General features: G+C 48.7%; 2 protein-coding genes, 2 long non-coding RNA genes and 1 other non-coding gene across 11 annotated transcripts in view; 4 read left to right on the top strand and 1 right to left on the bottom strand.

Annotated features, from left to right (window-relative positions):
- Lrsam1 (leucine rich repeat and sterile alpha motif containing 1) overlaps window positions 1–8270 on the bottom strand; it is a 33451-nt gene extending 25181 nt beyond the window's left edge. The window contains exons 1-7 of one of the 7 annotated variants that reach the window (XM_090330666.1): window positions 7947–8270; window positions 7126–7343; window positions 6416–6519; window positions 5313–5369; window positions 4476–4520; window positions 4274–4351; window positions 3108–3176 (exon numbers count right to left, since the gene is read on the bottom strand). In XM_090330666.1, coding sequence (XP_090186792.1) covers window positions 3108–3176; window positions 4274–4351; window positions 4476–4520; window positions 5313–5369; window positions 6416–6487 — 321 coding nt within the window. In that variant the 5' untranslated portion in view covers window positions 6488–6519; window positions 7126–7343; window positions 7947–8270. The other 6 variants (XM_090330665.1, XM_090330668.1, XM_090330667.1 and 3 more) reach the window with 6 other exon arrangements.
- Window positions 8271–8328: 58 nt separating this feature from the next.
- Window positions 8329–11467, top strand: Rpl12 (ribosomal protein L12). Its single transcript, XM_090330672.1, has 7 exons — window positions 8329–8464; window positions 8619–8692; window positions 9557–9655; window positions 9952–10033; window positions 10395–10481; window positions 11101–11213; window positions 11358–11467. Exons 1-7 carry the CDS (start codon window positions 8428–8430, stop codon window positions 11361–11363), a joined length of 498 nt encoding a protein of 165 aa, XP_090186798.1. The 5' UTR covers window positions 8329–8427; the 3' UTR covers window positions 11364–11467.
- On the top strand, window positions 10190–10320 carry LOC150065981 (small nucleolar RNA SNORA65). Its single transcript, XR_016535041.1, has one exon. It is a non-coding gene; the product is annotated as a small nucleolar RNA SNORA65 (small nucleolar RNA).
- A 2994-nt stretch (window positions 11468–14461) lies between the features above and the next one.
- LOC150065979 (uncharacterized) lies at window positions 14462–15216 on the top strand. The gene is made up of 2 exons (XR_016534819.1): window positions 14462–14962; window positions 15107–15216. It is a non-coding gene; the product is annotated as an uncharacterized LOC150065979 (long non-coding RNA).
- Window positions 15217–18210: 2994 nt separating this feature from the next.
- LOC150065978 (uncharacterized) lies at window positions 18211–18965 on the top strand. The gene is made up of 2 exons (XR_016534818.1): window positions 18211–18711; window positions 18856–18965. It is a non-coding gene; the product is annotated as an uncharacterized LOC150065978 (long non-coding RNA).
- The last annotated feature ends 2025 nt before the right edge of the window (window positions 18966–20990 follow it).

Below are 20990 nucleotides of genomic sequence, written 5' to 3'. Positions count from 1 at the left end.
CTTAGCCAGTATGCTACCAATTGAGCCACACCTCTATTTCCTGCCTTTTGGTGGTTAATTGGAAATAAAAGTCTCATGAAGTTTCCTGCCTGGGCTGGCTTTGAACTGTGACCATGCACTCTCAGCCTCCTAAGTTGTTCAAATTACAGTAGTGAGCCCATCCCTACTTTATGCCTCCTGAGTAGCTAAGGTTTACAAGTATGAGACATCATGCCCAGCTTCATTTTTATTTTTTGCCAGTCCTGGGGCTTGAACTTAGGGCCTGAGTACTGTCCTTGAGCTTTCTCAAGGCTAGAGCTCTACTCCTTGAGCCACAGCACCACTTCTGGCCTTTTCTATTTATGTGGTACTGAGGAATTGAACCCAGGGCCACACTCCCAGCCCCCTCCCCATGTGTTTTGTTTTGTTTTTTCTTCTTACAAGCCCTATTTATAAAGGAGAGATAGGTATGATCCCATTTGAGAGATGAGAAATATGAGGCCCACAACAGTGAGGTCATGTGCCCAAGAGAGCCAACCCAAGATCAAGCCTGCTCCTAGCTGAAGCCCCAGCATTTACACTTCAAAAAGCCCAGTAACTACACCCAGTTGGGGAGGAAGAAGAGAAGAGGAGGAAGGGCTGAGGGAGGGGTTGGATGAAGAGGGCAGGGTTAGGCCTTAGTCATCCCAGTGTCAAAAGAAGGGAGCTGAGCCCCAGTGTGATCTGGACCAGGTTTCAAGGCCAAAGTCAGTGGTTCTGGGATGGGACCCAAGGCTCTGTGCTTTCTAGATAGGACCCCACATGTGTGAGAAGGCCACAGGATGCCACCCCAAAACAGCAGTTACAAACTGACACTGTGTTTGCTTTTTTCCATTGAGACCTTCCTTGGGGAAGACCAGCAGCATCAGAGATGCAGAGGCAAATCAATAATCGGTGGTACCTCAGTCATCCTTCCTCCTGCAAGAGAACAGTACAGTTGTGTCCTGTGGCTTGTCCTGCCCCTCAATCTCTTGCGCCACTTGCTCCCTCAGTCTGGGCCATGAGGAAGAGGCTCAGAGTTGGAGCTCCCTGTGGGCACCTTTGTGGTCAGCCTTGGACACTGCCCCTTAACTGTCCTGGTTCCTGTCCAGTGGAGCAGGGAGAAAACACAGAAGGCTGTACCCTTAGTTCCTAATTGTTTCCCAGACTGGAGACCAGTGTGTCTTTCTGCTTGTCTTAGGGAAGACAGGATATTGGCTAAGCTGAGCTTCCTCTGCTGAGAGGACACAGTGCTTACAAAACACTTCAGCTAAGCTGAACACCAGTGGCACATGCCTGTGACCCTAGCTACTCAGGAGATTTGAGGATCAAGACAGCCCAGGCAGGAAAGTCTATGAGAGTCTTATCTCTAATCAACTACCAAAAAATTAGAAATGGCACTGTGGCTTGAATGGTAGAGTGCTAGCCCTGAACACAAGAAGCTCAGGGAGGGGCCGGGAGTTTGGCCTAGGGGTTAAAGTGCTTGCCTAGCATGCATGAAGACCCGGGTTCGATTCCTCGGTACCGCATATATAGAAAAAAGCCAGAAGTGGTGCTGAGGCTCAAGTGGTAGAGCTCTAGCCTTGAGAAAGTCCAAGGACAGTGCTCAGGCCCTGAGCTCAAGCCCAAGACTGGTGGAAAAAAAAAAAAAGCTCAAGGATAGCAGTAGGCCCTGAGTTGAAGCCACAGGACTGGCAAAAAAATAAATAAATAATAGATAGTTGATGAACCAAAGGATGTTTACAATGCATTGGTAAACAGGTGTCCAAAAGTTACAAAATAGCAAATGCAGTAACTCAATAAAAGCATTCAGCAGCCAGGAGTATGGCCTAGTAGCCTAGCATGCATGCAGCCCTGGGTCCCAGTCCTTGGTACTGCATTGCAAAAGCTGGAAGTGATGCTATGGCTCATGTGGTAGAGCACCAGCCTTGAGAAAGCTCAAGGACAGTGCCCAGGCCCTGAGTTCAAGCCCCACGACCGGCAAAAATAAAAGCGTCCATATAAATGTCCCCCAATCCTGGGCCAAGGAAGGAACTGTGGTCCATTGTGGGGCAATCGCTGCTTCTCTGCCACTCGTTCCCCGTGACCTTGGGCAGGTTAGGGTCCTATGTGGAACATGAGATAACATCACGTGCATGGTGACAGCGCACACGGAGGCTCACATGCCAGGCAGTGAGCTGGCAGTGATACTCTCGGACACTGCCCTTCTGCAGTCTGGGGGTGGGTGAGGATCCATTAGTGCTTTTGGGAAGACAGGGGTTCCAAGATGAATACCCCGATTCCTCAGACACACTGGGCTTACAGTGGAAGGCCGAGGCTGCAAGCCACTCTAGGAAGGGCCATTCTAGCAGAACGGACAGCCTATGTGGAGAGGTGCTGCTGAGGATGGGGAATGAGGATGGAGGGTTTGAGGTGACTACACAAAGCTGAGAGGAGAGAGTGAGAGGGAGGCTTGGAGAACAGCCAGGTTTTCATTTTCTGTTCTAGGCATGGAAGCCAGGACCTCGCCCACTGCATTCATGCTCCTCCACCCCAGCCTGCACAAGGTCTTCAGGGTCCCGTGAAGAGGGCAGTCTGAGCACAATGGAGTCCACTCTACAGTATGCGGGCAGCCCTGCCTTGAGCTCACAAGGTGGTGGCTCGCAGCAGCCATTCCGGGGTGCGGCTTGACTCAGGGCTCAGTGTAGCCGCCATGGCCCAGGAGTGGGGAGCTGTAGCTAGAGTGAAATCTCACCATGCCTGCAGTCCAGGCTGCCCAACTTATGATCCTCTTGTCTCCTCCCAAGTGCTAGAATTCATCTTTTCTTTTTCTTTCCAATATCAGGTTTGAAGTCAGGCCTGTGCTTACTAGGCCAGCAGTCTACCACTTGAACCGCCCCCAAATATCCAATATCCCAGAAGCCACCTTTTTTTTTTTCCTTCAGGTATATAACACTGTAGAAGTGCATGATGAAATCGCAAAGCACAGGCCAAGTGTGGTGGAGACTGCCACAGCCCAGACTGTGCAGGCAAAGGTGGCGCTGGCACCATGAACAGGGTATGGCCACTGGCCAGAGCACAGCCAGGACATTCTGTCACCAGAGATGGACTTCTGTGTCCTGCATCCTTACCTGGAGAGCTGTCAGCTGCCCAATGTCATCGGGAAGGGCTGTCAGCTGATTGTCGTGGAGGTCCAGAACCTACAGAAGGAAGATGCCTCTCAGCACCCCGGATCCCAGGCTTTAGAGCTGCCAGAGGTGACGGTGGTCACTTCATTTCTCTATACATGGTGAACTCTCCTCCCTCCCTCCCTCAATCAATCCTTCTCTCCCTCCCTCCTTCCCTTCATTCTAGTACTAGGACTGAATGCAGGGCCTCCTGCCCCCACTTAGCTTTCTTTATTCAAGGCCCTACCATTTATTTAATTTATTTGTGCTAGTCCTGGGGTTTGAATTTAGGTCCTCAGCACCATCCCTTAGCTTTTTCACTCAAAGCTAGTATTTTACCACTTGAGCCACAGCTCCAGTTCTGGTTTTTTTGTTTTTTTTTTGGTTGCTAATTAGAGATAAGAATCTCATACTTTCCTGCCCAGGTTGGCTTTAAGTCATGATCCTCAGATTTTTTTTTTTTTTTTTGGTCAGTTGTAGGGCTTAAACTTTGGGTCTGGGTGCCGTCCCTGAGCTCTCCAGATCAAGGCTAGTGCTGTACCTATTGGGCCACAGCACCACTTCTGGTTTTCTGGTGGTTAATTGGAAATAATAGTCTCATTGACTTTTGAATCTCAATCCTCAGATCTCAGCCTCCTGAGTAGCTAGCATTACAGAAATAGGCCACCACCTGGCCTAGACCTGAGACTCTTTTTGTTGTTGTTGTTGTTGTTGCCAGTCCTAGGCTTGAGCTCAGGGCCTGAGCACTGTCCTTGGTCTTTCTCAAGGCTAGAGCTCTACCACTTGAGCATCAGCACCACTTCTGGCTTTTTTTTATGTATGTGGTACCGAGGAATCAAACCCAGGTCTTTGTGCACTCTACCACTAGGCCAAACTCCCAGCCCCCCAGACCTGAGACTCTTATCTCCAATTAACTTCTAAAAAATGGGAAGTGGGGCTTGGCTCAAGGTAGGGTTGTAGCCTTTTGCTGAAGAGCTCAGGGACAGTGCCCAGGCTGGGTTCAAGTCCCATGACCCACAAAAACAAAACAAAAAACTTTAACAAACAAAACCTTGTGGGATGGGGGTGGGGGGACGACTCAGGAAAGCCAGCTGCCACCTGACCTGCAGCACCTGGAGAGGCCCCAGTACCTTGATGGTTGCGAGGCTCAGAAGGCTACAGGATTTGGGAAGCAGACAAGTGAGGTGGTTAGTATGTACAATCAATACCTGTGAGGTAAGGATTAGAGAAATGTCAGGTTATAAAAGAGCACTGCCAGGAAGATGGCTTCTCAAAGTTTCTAAAAGGCAAACATGCAGAAAGTGATTCTTTGAAGACAAAGACTCAGCTCACCTTCTTCTGCAGAACTTTGCAGGTTGCAAAAGCCCCAAATGGAACCTAAAATGAGATAAAGAAAGGTAAGTGCCACCTCTCTTGCCAGTTTCTCCTTTGTTCTCTGAGGGACAGGTGGGCAGGAGGTAAGCAAGGGAGAAACAATGATATAGAGAACTGGGCTGAGCCTAAGGAAGGCTGGGGTGGGGACAGCGTTCTCCCAAGTGGTTGGCAGGGAACTTCCTTTCCCACCACTGTCCTAATCATGCATCCCTACTGCGCTAGAGAATGTGTGGGTACATTTTCTCCCTCCCTCCCTAGCCTCCACACTATCCCTGATCTTCTTTTGCTCAGGGCTAGTGCTCAACTACTTGAGCCACAGCTCTACTTTCAGGCTTTCGGTGGCTAACTGGAGGTAAGACCTCATGGACTTTCCTCTCTGGGCTGGCTTCAAACTGCAATCCTCAGATCTCAGCTTCTTAAGTAGCTAGGGTTTATAGGCATGAGCTCCTGGTATCTGCTTTCTCTTTCTTCTTCTTTCTTTCTAATAGATGAAGTTTCACTATAGCCTCGAAGTCACAATCCTCCTTCCTCAGCCTCTTGAACGCTGGGACCACAGACATGGCCAACACACCCAGCTCCATTTCTAACTAAAACCTCTGAGTCCTGAAGAACTATGTCAAGGCCAAAGGATCATTTCAATTCTTTGGGGAAAGAATAGAATCTAAGGAAACATCCTTGACGAGTGTTCTGGCCTTTTAAAAGTCTGATTCTATGTCTGTCCATCTTCCCCTGGGACATGGGATCCAAGGGCACAGGATGGTTAAATGTACAGCCTGTACACCACCCTCACTTTACCTCTGAGAGCTCACATTTAGAGATATCAAGAATGTCGTCAGCCCCAGCTTCTTTTGCCTAAGGAGAAAAATATTTAATTTTATATTTTGCTTGTTTTTTCGCCAGGCTTGAACTTGGGGCCTGGGCACTGTCCTTGGACACTTTTTGCTCAAGGCTAATGCTCTGCCACTTGAGCCACAGCACCACCTCCAGCTTTTTCTGAATATATGGTACCAAGGAATCGAACCCAGGGCTTCATGCATGCTAGGCAAGCATTCTACCACTAGGCTGTGCTCCTGGCCCTCAATATTTTTTTTTTTTTTTTTTTGCAGGGGGGTGAGTTGGTCTTTGGGCTTGAACTCTGGGCCTGGGTGCTATCCCTGAGCTCTTCAGCTCAGGCTACTGCATTATCCCTTGAGCCATGGCACCACTTTCAGTTTTCTGGTTGTTAACTGGACATGAGTCTCCAGATTTTTGTGCCGGGACTGGCTTTGAACTGAGAGCCTCGGATCTCCTGAGTAACTAGGATTACAGATGTGAGTCACTGTGCCTAGCATGGCCCTCAATTTTATTTTATTTTACTTTTTTTTTTGGTATTTTATTTTTTTATTTGTTGCCAATCCTGGCTTGAACTCAGGGCCTGAGCACTGTCCTTGGGCTTTCTCAAGGCTACAGCTCTACCACTTGAGCCACAGCACCACTTTCAGCTTTTTCTATGTATGTGGTACAGAGGAATCAAACCCAGGTCTTCATGCATGCTAGGCAAGCACTTTAACCACTAGGCCAAACTCCCAGCCCTGGCCCTCATTTTTATATTAATTAATTTTATTTTTATTTTAGCATGGAGGTCAGGATCAAGCATAGTAGGCAAGTGCTTTACTATTGCACTACATTCCCCAAACTAGTGCATAAACACTTTCACAGAGTGGACAAAACCAGGCAAGGAAACACAGAATTGAGTAGCTGGAAGGGCCCACAGACACCTTCTGGTTCCGCTAGTCTGTTCCTTGGGTACCCAGTCCACCTGTTCTTGCTGAAGCTCCATGGCTCAGCAGGGAAAAGAAAGCAATGGAGAAGGAGGATGTGAGGCACAGACGAATCAGAGGAAATACACTGTCCCTCACCACACACATCTGGTATTCCAGGCGTTTCCGAGCCTCCTCACTGGGTTTCCGCTTCCGGAAGAAGAGAGGCATCCTTCCCTTTACCCAGAGAGGTCTTCAAGACCCTAAGACACAGGACAGAAGTTAGGACCCTCACAATCGGTCCCTGTGCCTGACTCCATGCAGACCAGCAAGCAGCTGGTCTGCCAGCCAGTGACCTCCATGCTGGCAAGGTTCTGCCAACTTGCCTATCAGTGTTCTGAGCCCTCACAGCAGCGCTCAACGTACAACTCAAGGGGGTAGAAAGAGCATGAAGGCAGGCCAGGTCATCTGGGCTCTCATATACTGTGAGACACTGGGGCCCTTGTTCTGGGCCCCAGCTTTCCTCCTAGGGAAGTTCCCTAGGCTCTTTCAAGGATGCTCTCTGAGGACTCTAACAGACTCAGCTGCTAGGTCACAGCTGGTCCCTGTCAGACTGGCACAAGCAGGATTAAACCAATGCTAGCCAGAGTTGTGAAGTTCAACTACAGCATAAACAAAGAGATCTAAGAATTCAATAAGAATGAAAAGGCAACCATCAGTCACCTGGGGTACCACGTTCCCTGGTATTAACCCATGTCATTCCCACAGTAGCTCTGTTGATAGTGGAGAAATTGAGATATTCATTAAGTTTAGAGATCTATTTACATAGCTTGGAAGGCTGTAAAACATGCTTAAGAACCTGGTCTTACCAGTTCACGTCCTGCACTCAGAGCTAGTGCTCACTGCCTTGCCCAAATCTGCACAGTGTCTATACAGGACATCAGCAACCAGGAAGCAATTAGCCAGACTGTGTGTGGTTACAACATGAATTTTGAGATGAAATATTACTGGATTTGAGTCCAAGATCTAGCACCCAGCAAATGTGTCACTTTGCCCTCTCAGAGCCTCATCTTCCTTATTTGTAATTCTGTTAACAAGACAGAGTTTAGTGAGGATCAAGTGCTTTCCAGCCTGTTCTATCCCAGAGCTTTTCTTGCTTAAGGCTAGCACTTTAACCACTTGTAGCTTTTTCTGGGAAGTTTATTGGAGATAAGCGTCTGCCAGGGCTGGCTTGAACTGCAGTCCTCTCAAATCTCAGCCTCGTGAGCAGCTAGGATAACAGGGGTTGAACCGACAGTGCCCAGACCCGTGACAGTGGTTAATAAATGGAAGTCACATGTGACAGCCGGATTCGGGGACGAAGGGGTACCGGTGGGGATCCTGAGGGAAAGAAGGCATCCCAGGTCCTGCCCGTGGGTGTGGGCTGTCTGCGGCTGTGAGGCCTGCAGGTGCCGGGCGCCTTCCTCCCCATCGGCTGCAGGGGTGGGGATGCTCTCCGAGCCCCGCACCCTCCCGAGGGCCTGCAGCTGACCGCTGCTCCTAGCCTTTCTAAGGCCTCACCCGACATCCGCCCCCAGAGACCACTCCCCTCGCCTGCTCCCCCGCGAGGACCTGGCTTTTCTCCTCCTTCCTTGGGCCTCCTTCTCGGCTCCCCTTCTGCCCAGCCAGGCTGGGTGGGGCCGTGGCTCACCTGGCGTGGCGGCCTGGGCGATCGCAGGGCCTCGCCCCTCGGCTGGAGCCCGGAGGTCGCTCACTCGGAAGGCTCCGTCATGGGCCTGGGTTCCACCGGGCGCCGCTCCGCGGAAGCCGAGTCTGGGGGTTCGTTACGCCAGGTGGTTTGGGCGGCTAAGATACACGCCCGTGAGGGGCCTCGATGGGACCCGGGTCGGGGAGGGGCGCGGCCCCGCTGGGGAGGGCGGGGCTCGGTCCCCTCGGACTATCCCGGGCTTCCGGCCGTCGGCGTCCAGAGCCTGCCCGTAGGAATCATGGCGGCGAGGGCGTCGTCCAGAGGCTGGGCGGAGCCTCAAGGTATCGCGAGAACGGCGTACTCCTGCCTATATCTCGCGTGGTCGCGCGGCTTCCGGCCTTTCGGCTTTCGGCTCGGAGGAGGCCCAGGTGCAACTCTTCGGTCGTCCCGAATCCGGGTTCATCCGACACCAGCCGCCTCCACCATGCCACCTAAGTTCGACCCCAACGAGATCAAAGTCGGTGCGTGTCCCCGGCGCGCCCGCGCTCCCCGGCGCGGCTCCCCTCTGCGGGCCTCACGTGGAGAGGGGAGGGAGGACCGCAGGACCTCGGGTAGGGCCCGGGCCCGCTCCGGAGCGGGGCGACGCCCGCTCTAATCAGGTTCGATTCCTTCCAGTGTACCTCAGGTGCACCGGCGGCGAGGTCGGCGCCACGTCCGCCCTGGCCCCCAAGATCGGTCCCCTGGGCCTGGTAAGTTATCCCCGCGGGGGCCGGGGCTGCTTGTGTTTGCTTGTTTAATTTAACTAGACGGGGACAGGCTGGCTTGTGCAGGTACAATTCGGCCGTCATGCGGCCCTTGGGTCGCCTCTGGCCCCTGGCGTGGGGCCCGAGGAGCCACAGGGAAGGTGGGACGTTTAGGCCGGGCGCCCTGTTACTTAGGCTTTGGGGTCAGGAGGTTTTGGATGGACTGGGTAGTGGGAGGATGCCCTGCTGAGGATAGGGCTTGCGTTTTTAAGCCTTAATGGAAACCTGGTAATGGCCTTGTCCAGCTTTATTCATACCTTGTTGATAGCCACGCAAGCCCGCTTGGATACCCACTTCATTAGGCTTTGTCCTTGGGTGGTCTCCCAAGTTCCTTTTGGTCTTGTTTAGCTTCCTTGCCCTCTAGGGCAGCCTAGTACCTAGGTGAAGCTTGAGTGGCAAGAAGCCTGTGCAAGGAATTTTATAGTAGTAAGTGTACAAACTGTCTTTATCCCATGTCCTTAGGACAAAGTTGGTAAGTGACTCAAATATTGTCCAAGGGCACCGTGGCTTTGGCCTGTAATCCTAGGTGCTCACGTGGCTGAGATCTGAGGATCAAGGTTCAAAGCCTACCCACTCACAAAAGGAACTAAGACTTAGCTCCAATTAATTTCTGGAAAGTGGGAAGTGTGGTTTGGCTCAAGATTGGTTGGTGGCCTTGTGCTGAAGAGCTCAGACAGCGCCCCAGCCCAGTTCAAGCCCCATGACCCACAAAAATATTGTCGCCCCAATTTGCCCTAAACTAGGCTCATTTCTCGGTGCATTGGTGAACAGCATTGAGCACAATGTGATCCCAAACTTTTGTTTTCACAGTCTCCAAAAAAAGTTGGTGATGACATCGCCAAAGCAACGGGTGACTGGAAGGGTCTGAGGATTACAGTGAAGCTGACCATTCAGAACAGACAGGCCCAGGTACTACTTATTTTACGTGCTGGTGGTAGAGGTAGCACTCCTGAAATTCCCAGACCAAATTGTCATTAATGGTAAACACCATGTCTCCCTTGGGAAGGCCTTGCAAAGTGGGTAGTTCTGGAGCAAAAGTATGGATATTTGGATACTGAACCTTGTCAGCTGGGGTGACATTTTGTAGACTGTTCCCAGGCCAGCAAATGTTTAAGGGATTTCAGTAACTGGTATGTCTGGCCTTAATGGTCTCTGAGGGCTGTTTCTAACGTATTGGGCATTCACATCAAGAATCTCTTCTGCAGATTGAGGTGGTACCTTCTGCCTCTGCCCTGATCATTAAAGCCCTGAAGGAGCCACCAAGAGACAGGAAGAAACAGAAAAACAGTGAGTTGGATTTTCTTTAGTTGTGCTTTTGTAATGAAACCCAGAGTTGGTGTGGGATTGGAAAGAAATTAAGCCAAGGGCTATCAAAGCATGCTACATGGTAGTGGACTTACCTGGTGGAGTGCATGCGTGGACGGAAAGTTTTGCTCTTAGCCACCCGCCACTGCACCTGATCAGTTACTGTTGGCTGGTGCAATCCAGTGGTGAGCTAATAGTAAACCCCAGCTTTTAGGAAACAGGGTTGTTCTTCATGTGGATGACTCTGTGCCGAAAGCATGGGGACAGCCCGGAAATAGATGAAAGCGACGACGTTGCTGGTGACCCAGTCCCAGTTGTGAGAAAACTTTTTTTTTCTCTGCAGTTAAACACAGTGGAAATATCTCTTTTGATGAGATTGTCAGCATTGCCCGGCAGATGAGGCACAGATCTTTAGCCAGAGAACTTTCTGGTAAGATGGTGTAGTCATCTGAACTAACTTTTGGGTGCTTTTACTGAATGTTTGGGTTTGAAAGGACTGCCCGTGTAGTTACAGATTTTTTTTTATTTTTTGCCAGTCCTGGGCTTGAGCTTAGGGCCTGAGCACTGTTCTTGGACTTTCTCAAGGCCTGAGCTCTACCACCTGAGCCTCAGCACCACTTCTGGCTTTTTTCTATGTATGTGGTACCGAGGAATCGAACCCGGGTCTTCGTGCATGCTAGGCAAGCACTTTAACCACCAGGCCAAACTCCCTGCCCAGAATTTTTTTTTTTTTTTGTCGGTCGTGGGACTTGAACTCTGGGCCTGGGCGCTGTCTGTGCGCTTCAGCTCAAGGCTACTGCCCTATCCCTTGAGCCTGAGCATCACTTCCTGTTTTCTGGTGGTTACTTGGACATGAGTCTCCGTGTTTAGTGCCAATGCCTTGGCTGGCTATGAACTGATATCCTCAGATCCAGCCTCCTGGATTACAGGTGTGAGCCTTCACCAGCTAGGAATTTTTTATGAGGGGTGTCAGGTACTCATTTGACCTCAAATCTGAGGGTTGTTGGGGGACTAAGAGGGCCCCCTCTGATGCCACCATTTATTTGTAGGAACCATTAAGGAGATCTTGGGCACGGCCCAGTCTGTGGGGTGTAATGTTGATGGCCGCCACCCCCATGACATCATAGATGACATCAACAGCGGTGCAGTGGAATGTCCGGCTGTAAGTGACTTCTTCAGCTTCTGGGTTCTAAGGGGCCAGAAGTTGAGTGGAAATAGTGGGTGTGGGGGTGAGTCAGTACTAGGCTGGGGCTGATAAAAATCATCTGACCATGTACTAAGAGAACCCCCCCTTTTTTTTTAACAGAGTTAAGAAGTGCAAGAGACTGAATAAAGAAATGCTGACAACCCGTAGCCCTATTCAGTTTACAGAGTTAAGGAGTGCAAGAGACTGTTTGAATAAAGAAATGCCGACAACCTGTAGCCTCTATTCAGTTTACTTAAGATGGGTACTCGGGACCTAAATTTAACAAAAAATGATTAGTCCTGAATGTGAAGTTAACGGTGCTGGTGGCTGTGTTTTGGGTTTGTTTTTTTGGGGGGGGGGGTTGGTGGGGCTTGAACTTGGCCTGGGCACTGTCCCTGAGCATTTCAAGTCAAGGCTAGCACTCTACCACTTGAGCTATAGCACCGCTTCTGGTTTTCTGGTAGTTGATTGGAGATAAAAGTCTCACAGTCTTGGCTGGGGGTTGGGCCTTGTGGTAGAATGCTTGCCTGGCATGTATGAAGGCCCGGGCTTGATTCCTCTGTATCGCATATATACAAAAAAGCCAGAAGCAGTGCTGTGTGTGGTTCAAGTGGTGTGGAGTTCTAGGCTTGAGAAAGCCCAAGGATCAGGCTCTGAGCTCATGGCCCAAGACTGGCAAAAAACAGCCTCTAGTGCCGGAGCTGGCTTTGAACCACAATCCTTAAATCTCAGCTTCCTGAATAGCTAGGATTACAGGTGTGAGCCACTGCACACATCCTGCTGTGCTTTTGTTTGCTAGTTGTAACCTTTGTGTGCACATGGCCTAGTGCTGGTACCAGAACCCTCATAGTGAACAAATACTTAGGAATGGGGAAATAGTGAGTCAGATAATACTCTGTAGAATGTTGGGTTTTTTAGGTGAGGAGCCAGGCACTGGTGGGTCACTCTTTTAAACTTAGCTGCTCAGGAGGCTGAGATTTGAGGGTGGAGGTTTGAAGCTTGCCAGGAAAAGAGGCTGGAAATGGCACTGTGGCTCAGGTGATAGGGTGCTAACCTTGAGCACAAAGAGGTTCAGAAACAGTGCCCAGGCCCTGAGTTCAATCCCTAGGTCTGGCAGAATTAGTGTACAGGGTGGGTGCATATAAGCAGTTCCTTGGATGCAGAAGAAAGGAGCAGACTATTGCTAAAATCTGCATCTCCCAGAAGGGACATCAAACCATCTACAATCAAGCACTAGCTGGATGTGACCTGGTGTTGTCTGTTGGTGCAAAGCTTAGCTCTAGGTAATTTTGTTTTAGGCAGGGCCTATGGTGGTCTGAGTGGTGGAGTTGGCAGTTACCCCCATTAACTGCCAAGTTTTTGGGAGGGACAAATGTTGGTAATTTGAACCCAAGTGATGCGGGTTTTTGAGGTACATACCAGTTTAGGTAATTGCTGTGGAGTGAAATTGAGCATTTGGAACATGACCTGCAATTTTAAGGCTCTGCCAAGTGGCTAGTGAGCAGAACAGTTCAGAACTGAGGGGCTAACTTGACATGTTTGGGACTTCTCAACTGCTGTGCTGTATTTCCAGTTGCTTTTCTGCATCAAGTTTAATGAGTGCCAAGTTGCACCTGAAAGCATCTATGTATATGGTACCGAGGAATTAAACCGGGGTCTTCGTACATGCTAGGTAAGCACTCTACCACTAGGCCAAACTCTCGGCCCCTCTGGTGATGCTTTTATGTAAGCAAGGGGTAAGCTCACTGAAGTTTCCATTTGTGGGGCTTCTCCCTCGAGTTCATTTCGGAGGTGGTGCTTTGGGTAAAGAAAGACCTGTTAAGTTTGAGTGAGCCACTTTTGAAAATAATAGATTTTGCTGATTTCAGAAAAGATGGTTAATTCTAGGTAGGCATGTTACAGATTGTTTCAAGCTGAGCTACATATTAACACAGGTAGCCTAATTTTGCAGTGCCTACTTAGAGTGGTGGCAGTATGTGTGCCCCATAGCCTGATAACTTGCAAATTTGGGGTTTGAAGCATGCCATGGGTTCTGGGATCCTAGGGCATGCCTTTTTCTTTCCCAGGAACCCATGTTAAGCCTACTTGGGGAGGTTTTTGGTGCAGCAGCAGTCTTTGCCAGAAGGCCTAGGGGCTCCTGAAGACAACCTGGCACTGCTTGGGGCTGGGGAGGAGTGTCCTACCTGCCCACAGGACTGCATCCCCCAGAAATCTTACAGGCCAAAGCCTTTCATCAGGCTGACAGGTTAAGGGGCTATGAGTCCTTGTCCTCAAGATCCTCTATCATGGCCCTGTATAGGGAGCAACTGGGCTGTATGAATTATCCTTGTCTCAAGAAAATGAGTGGATTACTTGAAGTGCAGAAACAGCCCTGAAGATCCTAATGGTTCTTTGTAGTATTCCTATCTTCCCTGCTTTTTTTTTTTTTTTTTTTTTTTTTTGCCAGCATAGCTGCCTTGTAGACCTTGCACAGTCTTGCTCGTCCAGACAAGCCATACCCACAAGTGTCTTAGATGAACCCTTCTCCACTATGGGCTAATGCAGTTTTGTGCTTAGTTTTAAAGGTCTCCTTTAAAATGTTTTCCTGCCCAAAAGTCAGGATGCTGATTTTGCTGTATTCCTTGAGCCCCCACAGGAGGCTCTACCTTGCCATGGTACTAAGAAATCAAACCCAACTCTTCGTGCATGCTAGGCAAACACCCAAGCATTAAGCCAAACTCTGCCCAACCTTTCCCAGCATACTTAGTATTGTGAAAGGTTTCACTGTGGTAATTCTATACATGCTCACTGAACTAGTTCCTGTCATACTACCCTTTCCCCTCTTTCCTCTTAGTGTTTGTGGGCTTAATTGTGCTGATCAATTATGAGGTGGAAGAGATAAGCCAGGAAGTACAATGTCTCCTAGATGTTCTAATAAAGGCTTCAAGTATGAGTGAAGAAATCAGACAATGCAAAATTTCACAGTACAAATGAAAACAGTTACATTAATCCTTTTGATGAAATTTCTAGTTAGCAGGTTGTGAAAGATTCTAAAGGAGAAAATGATTCACCTACAGAATTAGCAATATATGGTTTTTTTTTTTTTTTTTTTTTTGCCAGTCCTGGGCTTGAGCTCAGGGCCTGAGCACTGTTCTTGGACTTTCTCAAGGCCTGAGCTCTACCACCTGAGCCTCAGCACCACTTCTGGCTTTTTTCTATGTATGTGGTACCGAGGAATCGAACCCGGGTCTTCGTGCATGCTAGGCAAGCACTTTAACCACCAGGCCAAACTCCCTGCCCAGAATTTTTTTTTTTTTTTGTCGGTCGTGGGACTTGAACTCTGGGCCTGGGCGCTGTCTGTGCGCTTCAGCTCAAGGCTACTGCCCTATCCCTTGAGCCTGAGCATCACTTCCTGTTTTCTGGTGGTTACTTGGACATGAGTCTCCGTGTTTAGTGCCAATGCCTTGGCTGGCTATGAACTGATATCCTCAGATCCAGCCTCCTGGATTACAGGTGTGAGCCTTCACCAGCTAGGAATTTTTTATGAGGGGTGTCAGGTACTCATTTGACCTCAAATCTGAGGGTTGTTGGGGGACTAAGAGGGCCCCCTCTGATGCCACCATTTATTTGTAGGAACCATTAAGGAGATCTTGGGCACGGCCCAGTCTGTGGGGTGTAATGTTGATGGCCGCCACCCCCATGACATCATAGATGACATCAACAGCGGTGCAGTGGAATGTCCGGCTGTAAGTGACTTCTTCAGCTTCTGGGTTCTAAGGGGCCAGAAGTTGAGTGGAAATAGTGGGTGTGGGGGTGAGTCAGTACTAGGCTGGGGCTGATAAAAATCATCTGACCATGTACTAAGAGAACCCCCCCTTTTTTTTTAACAGAGTTAAGAAGTGCAAGAGACTGAATAAAGAAATGCTGACAACCCGTAGCCCTATTCAGTTTACAGAGTTAAGGAGTGCAAGAGACTGTTTGAATAAAGAAATGCCGACAACCTGTAGCCTCTATTCAGTTTACTTAAGATGGGTACTCGGGACCTAAATTTAACAAAAAATGATTAGTCCTGAATGTGAAGTTAACGGTGCTGGTGGCTGTGTTTTGGGTTTGTTTTTTTGGGGGGGGGGGTTGGTGGGGCTTGAACTTGGCCTGGGCACTGTCCCTGAGCATTTCAAGTCAAGGCTAGCACTCTACCACTTGAGCTATAGCACCGCTTCTGGTTTTCTGGTAGTTGATTGGAGATAAAAGTCTCACAGTCTTGGCTGGGGGTTGGGCCTTGTGGTAGAATGCTTGCCTGGCATGTATGAAGGCCCGGGCTTGATTCCTCTGTATCGCATATATACAAAAAAGCCAGAAGCAGTGCTGTGTGTGGTTCAAGTGGTGTGGAGTTCTAGGCTTGAGAAAGCCCAAGGATCAGGCTCTGAGCTCATGGCCCAAGACTGGCAAAAAACAGCCTCTAGTGCCGGAGCTGGCTTTGAACCACAATCCTTAAATCTCAGCTTCCTGAATAGCTAGGATTACAGGTGTGAGCCACTGCACACATCCTGCTGTGCTTTTGTTTGCTAGTTGTAACCTTTGTGTGCACATGGCCTAGTGCTGGTACCAGAACCCTCATAGTGAACAAATACTTAGGAATGGGGAAATAGTGAGTCAGATAATACTCTGTAGAATGTTGGGTTTTTTAGGTGAGGAGCCAGGCACTGGTGGGTCACTCTTTTAAACTTAGCTGCTCAGGAGGCTGAGATTTGAGGGTGGAGGTTTGAAGCTTGCCAGGAAAAGAGGCTGGAAATGGCACTGTGGCTCAGGTGATAGGGTGCTAACCTTGAGCACAAAGAGGTTCAGAAACAGTGCCCAGGCCCTGAGTTCAATCCCTAGGTCTGGCAGAATTAGTGTACAGGGTGGGTGCATATAAGCAGTTCCTTGGATGCAGAAGAAAGGAGCAGACTATTGCTAAAATCTGCATCTCCCAGAAGGGACATCAAACCATCTACAATCAAGCACTAGCTGGATGTGACCTGGTGTTGTCTGTTGGTGCAAAGCTTAGCTCTAGGTAATTTTGTTTTAGGCAGGGCCTATGGTGGTCTGAGTGGTGGAGTTGGCAGTTACCCCCATTAACTGCCAAGTTTTTGGGAGGGACAAATGTTGGTAATTTGAACCCAAGTGATGCGGGTTTTTGAGGTACATACCAGTTTAGGTAATTGCTGTGGAGTGAAATTGAGCATTTGGAACATGACCTGCAATTTTAAGGCTCTGCCAAGTGGCTAGTGAGCAGAACAGTTCAGAACTGAGGGGCTAACTTGACATGTTTGGGACTTCTCAACTGCTGTGCTGTATTTCCAGTTGCTTTTCTGCATCAAGTTTAATGAGTGCCAAGTTGCACCTGAAAGCATCTATGTATATGGTACCGAGGAATTAAACCGGGGTCTTCGTACATGCTAGGTAAGCACTCTACCACTAGGCCAAACTCTCGGCCCCTCTGGTGATGCTTTTATGTAAGCAAGGGGTAAGCTCACTGAAGTTTCCATTTGTGGGGCTTCTCCCTCGAGTTCATTTCGGAGGTGGTGCTTTGGGTAAAGAAAGACCTGTTAAGTTTGAGTGAGCCACTTTTGAAAATAATAGATTTTGCTGATTTCAGAAAAGATGGTTAATTCTAGGTAGGCATGTTACAGATTGTTTCAAGCTGAGCTACATATTAACACAGGTAGCCTAATTTTGCAGTGCCTACTTAGAGTGGTGGCAGTATGTGTGCCCCATAGCCTGATAACTTGCAAATTTGGGGTTTGAAGCATGCCATGGGTTCTGGGATCCTAGGGCATGCCTTTTTCTTTCCCAGGAACCCATGTTAAGCCTACTTGGGGAGGTTTTTGGTGCAGCAGCAGTCTTTGCCAGAAGGCCTAGGGGCTCCTGAAGACAACCTGGCACTGCTTGGGGCTGGGGAGGAGTGTCCTACCTGCCCACAGGACTGCATCCCCCAGAAATCTTACAGGCCAAAGCCTTTCATCAGGCTGACAGGTTAAGGGGCTATGAGTCCTTGTCCTCAAGATCCTCTATCATGGCCCTGTATAGGGAGCAACTGGGCTGTATGAATTATCCTTGTCTCAAGAAAATGAGTGGATTACTTGAAGTGCAGAAACAGCCCTGAAGATCCTAATGGTTCTTTGTAGTATTCCTATCTTCCCTGCTTTTTTTTTTTTTTTTTTTTTTTTTTGCCAGCATAGCTGCCTTGTAGACCTTGCACAGTCTTGCTCGTCCAGACAAGCCATACCCACAAGTGTCTTAGATGAACCCTTCTCCACTATGGGCTAATGCAGTTTTGTGCTTAGTTTTAAAGGTCTCCTTTAAAATGTTTTCCTGCCCAAAAGTCAGGATGCTGATTTTGCTGTATTCCTTGAGCCCCCACAGGAGGCTCTACCTTGCCATGGTACTAAGAAATCAAACCCAACTCTTCGTGCATGCTAGGCAAACACCCAAGCATTAAGCCAAACTCTGCCCAACCTTTCCCAGCATACTTAGTATTGTGAAAGGTTTCACTGTGGTAATTCTATACATGCTCACTGAACTAGTTCCTGTCATACTACCCTTTCCCCTCTTTCCTCTTAGTGTTTGTGGGCTTAATTGTGCTGATCAATTATGAGGTGGAAGAGATAAGCCAGGAAGTACAATGTCTCCTAGATGTTCTAATAAAGGCTTCAAGTATGAGTGAAGAAATCAGACAATGCAAAATTTCACAGTACAAATGAAAACAGTTACATTAATCCTTTTGATGAAATTTCTAGTTAGCAGGTTGTGAAAGATTCTAAAGGAGAAAATGATTCACCTACAGAATTAGCAATATATGGTTTTTTTTTTTTTTTTTTTTTTGCCAGTCCTGGGCTTGAGCTCAGGGCCTGAGCACTGTTCTTGGACTTTCTCAAGGCCTGAGCTCTACCACCTGAGCCTCAGCACCACTTCTGGCTTTTTTCTATGTATGTGGTACCGAGGAATCGAACCCGGGTCTTCGTGCATGCTAGGCAAGCACTTTAACCACCAGGCCAAACTCCCTGCCCAGAATTTTTTTTTTTTTTTGTCGGTCGTGGGACTTGAACTCTGGGCCTGGGCGCTGTCTGTGCGCTTCAGCTCAAGGCTACTGCCCTATCCCTTGAGCCTGAGCATCACTTCCTGTTTTCTGGTGGTTACTTGGACATGAGTCTCCGTGTTTAGTGCCAATGCCTTGGCTGGCTATGAACTGATATCCTCAGATCCAGCCTCCTGGATTACAGGTGTGAGCCTTCACCAGCTAGGAATTTTTTATGAGGGGTGTCAGGTACTCATTTGACCTCAAATCTGAGGGTTGTTGGGGGACTAAGAGGGCCCCCTCTGATGCCACCATTTATTTGTAGGAACCATTAAGGAGATCTTGGGCACGGCCCAGTCTGTGGGGTGTAATGTTGATGGCCGCCACCCCCATGACATCATAGATGACATCAACAGCGGTGCAGTGGAATGTCCGGCTGTAAGTGACTTCTTCAGCTTCTGGGTTCTAAGGGGCCAGAAGTTGAGTGGAAATAGTGGGTGTGGGGGTGAGTCAGTACTAGGCTGGGGCTGATAAAAATCATCTGACCATGTACTAAGAGAACCCCCCCTTTTTTTTTAACAGAGTTAAGAAGTGCAAGAGACTGAATAAAGAAATGCTGACAACCCGTAGCCCTATTCAGTTTACAGAGTTAAGGAGTGCAAGAGACTGTTTGAATAAAGAAATGCCGACAACCTGTAGCCTCTATTCAGTTTACTTAAGATGGGTACTCGGGACCTAAATTTAACAAAAAATGATTAGTCCTGAATGTGAAGTTAACGGTGCTGGTGGCTGTGTTTTGGGTTTGTTTTTTTGGGGGGGGGGGTTGGTGGGGCTTGAACTTGGCCTGGGCACTGTCCCTGAGCATTTCAAGTCAAGGCTAGCACTCTACCACTTGAGCTATAGCACCGCTTCTGGTTTTCTGGTAGTTGATTGGAGATAAAAGTCTCACAGTCTTGGCTGGGGGTTGGGCCTTGTGGTAGAATGCTTGCCTGGCATGTATGAAGGCCCGGGCTTGATTCCTCTGTATCGCATATATACAAAAAAGCCAGAAGCAGTGCTGTGTGTGGTTCAAGTGGTGTGGAGTTCTAGGCTTGAGAAAGCCCAAGGATCAGGCTCTGAGCTCATGGCCCAAGACTGGCAAAAAACAGCCTCTAGTGCCGGAGCTGGCTTTGAACCACAATCCTTAAATCTCAGCTTCCTGAATAGCTAGGATTACAGGTGTGAGCCACTGCACACATCCTGCTGTGCTTTTGTTTGCTAGTTGTAACCTTTGTGTGCACATGGCCTAGTGCTGGTACCAGAACCCTCATAGTGAACAAATACTTAGGAATGGGGAAATAGTGAGTCAGATAATACTCTGTAGAATGTTGGGTTTTTTAGGTGAGGAGCCAGGCACTGGTGGGTCACTCTTTTAAACTTAGCTGCTCAGGAGGCTGAGATTTGAGGGTGGAGGTTTGAAGCTTGCCAGGAAAAGAGGCTGGAAATGGCACTGTGGCTCAGGTGATAGGGTGCTAACCTTGAGCACAAAGAGGTTCAGAAACAGTGCCCAGGCCCTGAGTTCAATCCCTAGGTCTGGCAGAATTAGTGTACAGGGTGGGTGCATATAAGCAGTTCCTTGGATGCAGAAGAAAGGAGCAGACTATTGCTAAAATCTGCATCTCCCAGAAGGGACATCAAACCATCTACAATCAAGCACTAGCTGGATGTGACCTGGTGTTGTCTGTTGGTGCAAAGCTTAGCTCTAGGTAATTTTGTTTTAGGCAGGGCCTATGGTGGTCTGAGTGGTGGAGTTGGCAGTTACCCCCATTAACTGCCAAGTTTTTGGGAGGGACAAATGTTGGTAATTTGAACCCAAGTGATGCGGGTTTTTGAGGTACATACCAGTTTAGGTAATTGCTGTGGAGTGAAATTGAGCATTTGGAACATGACCTGCAATTTTAAGGCTCTGCCAAGTGGCTAGTGAGCAGAACAGTTCAGAACTGAGGGGCTAACTTGACATGTTTGGGACTTCTCAACTGCTGTGCTGTATTTCCAGTTGCTTTTCTGCATCAAGTTTAATGAGTGCCAAGTTGCACCTGAAAGCATCTATGTATATGGTACCGAGGAATTAAACCGGGGTCTTCGTACATGCTAGGTAAGCACTCTACCACTAGGCCAAACTCTCGGCCCCTCTGGTGATGCTTTTATGTAAGCAAGGGGTAAGCTCACTGAAGTTTCCATTTGTGGGGCTTCTCCCTCGAGTTCATTTCGGAGGTGGTGCTTTGGGTAAAGAAAGACCTGTTAAGTTTGAGTGAGCCACTTTTGAAAATAATAGATTTTGCTGATTTCAGAAAAGATGGTTAATTCTAGGTAGGCATGTTACAGATTGTTTCAAGCTGAGCTACATATTAACACAGGTAGCCTAATTTTGCAGTGCCTACTTAGAGTGGTGGCAGTATGTGTGCCCCATAGCCTGATAACTTGCAAATTTGGGGTTTGAAGCATGCCATGGGTTCTGGGATCCTAGGGCATGCCTTTTTCTTTCCCAGGAACCCATGTTAAGCCTACTTGGGGAGGTTTTTGGTGCAGCAGCAGTCTTTGCCAGAAGGCCTAGGGGCTCCTGAAGACAACCTGGCACTGCTTGGGGCTGGGGAGGAGTGTCCTACCTGCCCACAGGACTGCATCCCCCAGAAATCTTACAGGCCAAAGCCTTTCATCAGGCTGACAGGTTAAGGGGC

This window comes from Megascapheus bottae, chromosome 3 (assembly GCF_031878675.1).
Source record: "Megascapheus bottae isolate mThoBot1 chromosome 3, mThoBot2.hap1, whole genome shotgun sequence".
NCBI classification, from domain to species: Eukaryota; Metazoa; Chordata; class Mammalia; order Rodentia; family Geomyidae; genus Megascapheus; species Megascapheus bottae.
The sequence above is the reverse complement of the archived record's forward strand: the minus strand, read 5'-3'. Positions and strand labels throughout refer to the sequence as shown.

Excerpts from the sequence above, each read along its gene's own strand:
- Rpl12 (XM_090330672.1), top strand. The coding sequence starts at position 8,428 with ATGCCACCTAAGTTCGACCCCAACGAGATCAAAGTCG. Across the intron at positions 8,465-8,618 it reads CCCCAACGAGATCAAAGTCG|TGTACCTCAGGTGCACCGGC; the intron begins GTGCGTGTCCCC and ends GATTCCTTCCAG. Across the intron at positions 10,482-11,100 it reads TTTAGCCAGAGAACTTTCTG|GAACCATTAAGGAGATCTTG; the intron begins GTAAGATGGTGT and ends ATTTATTTGTAG.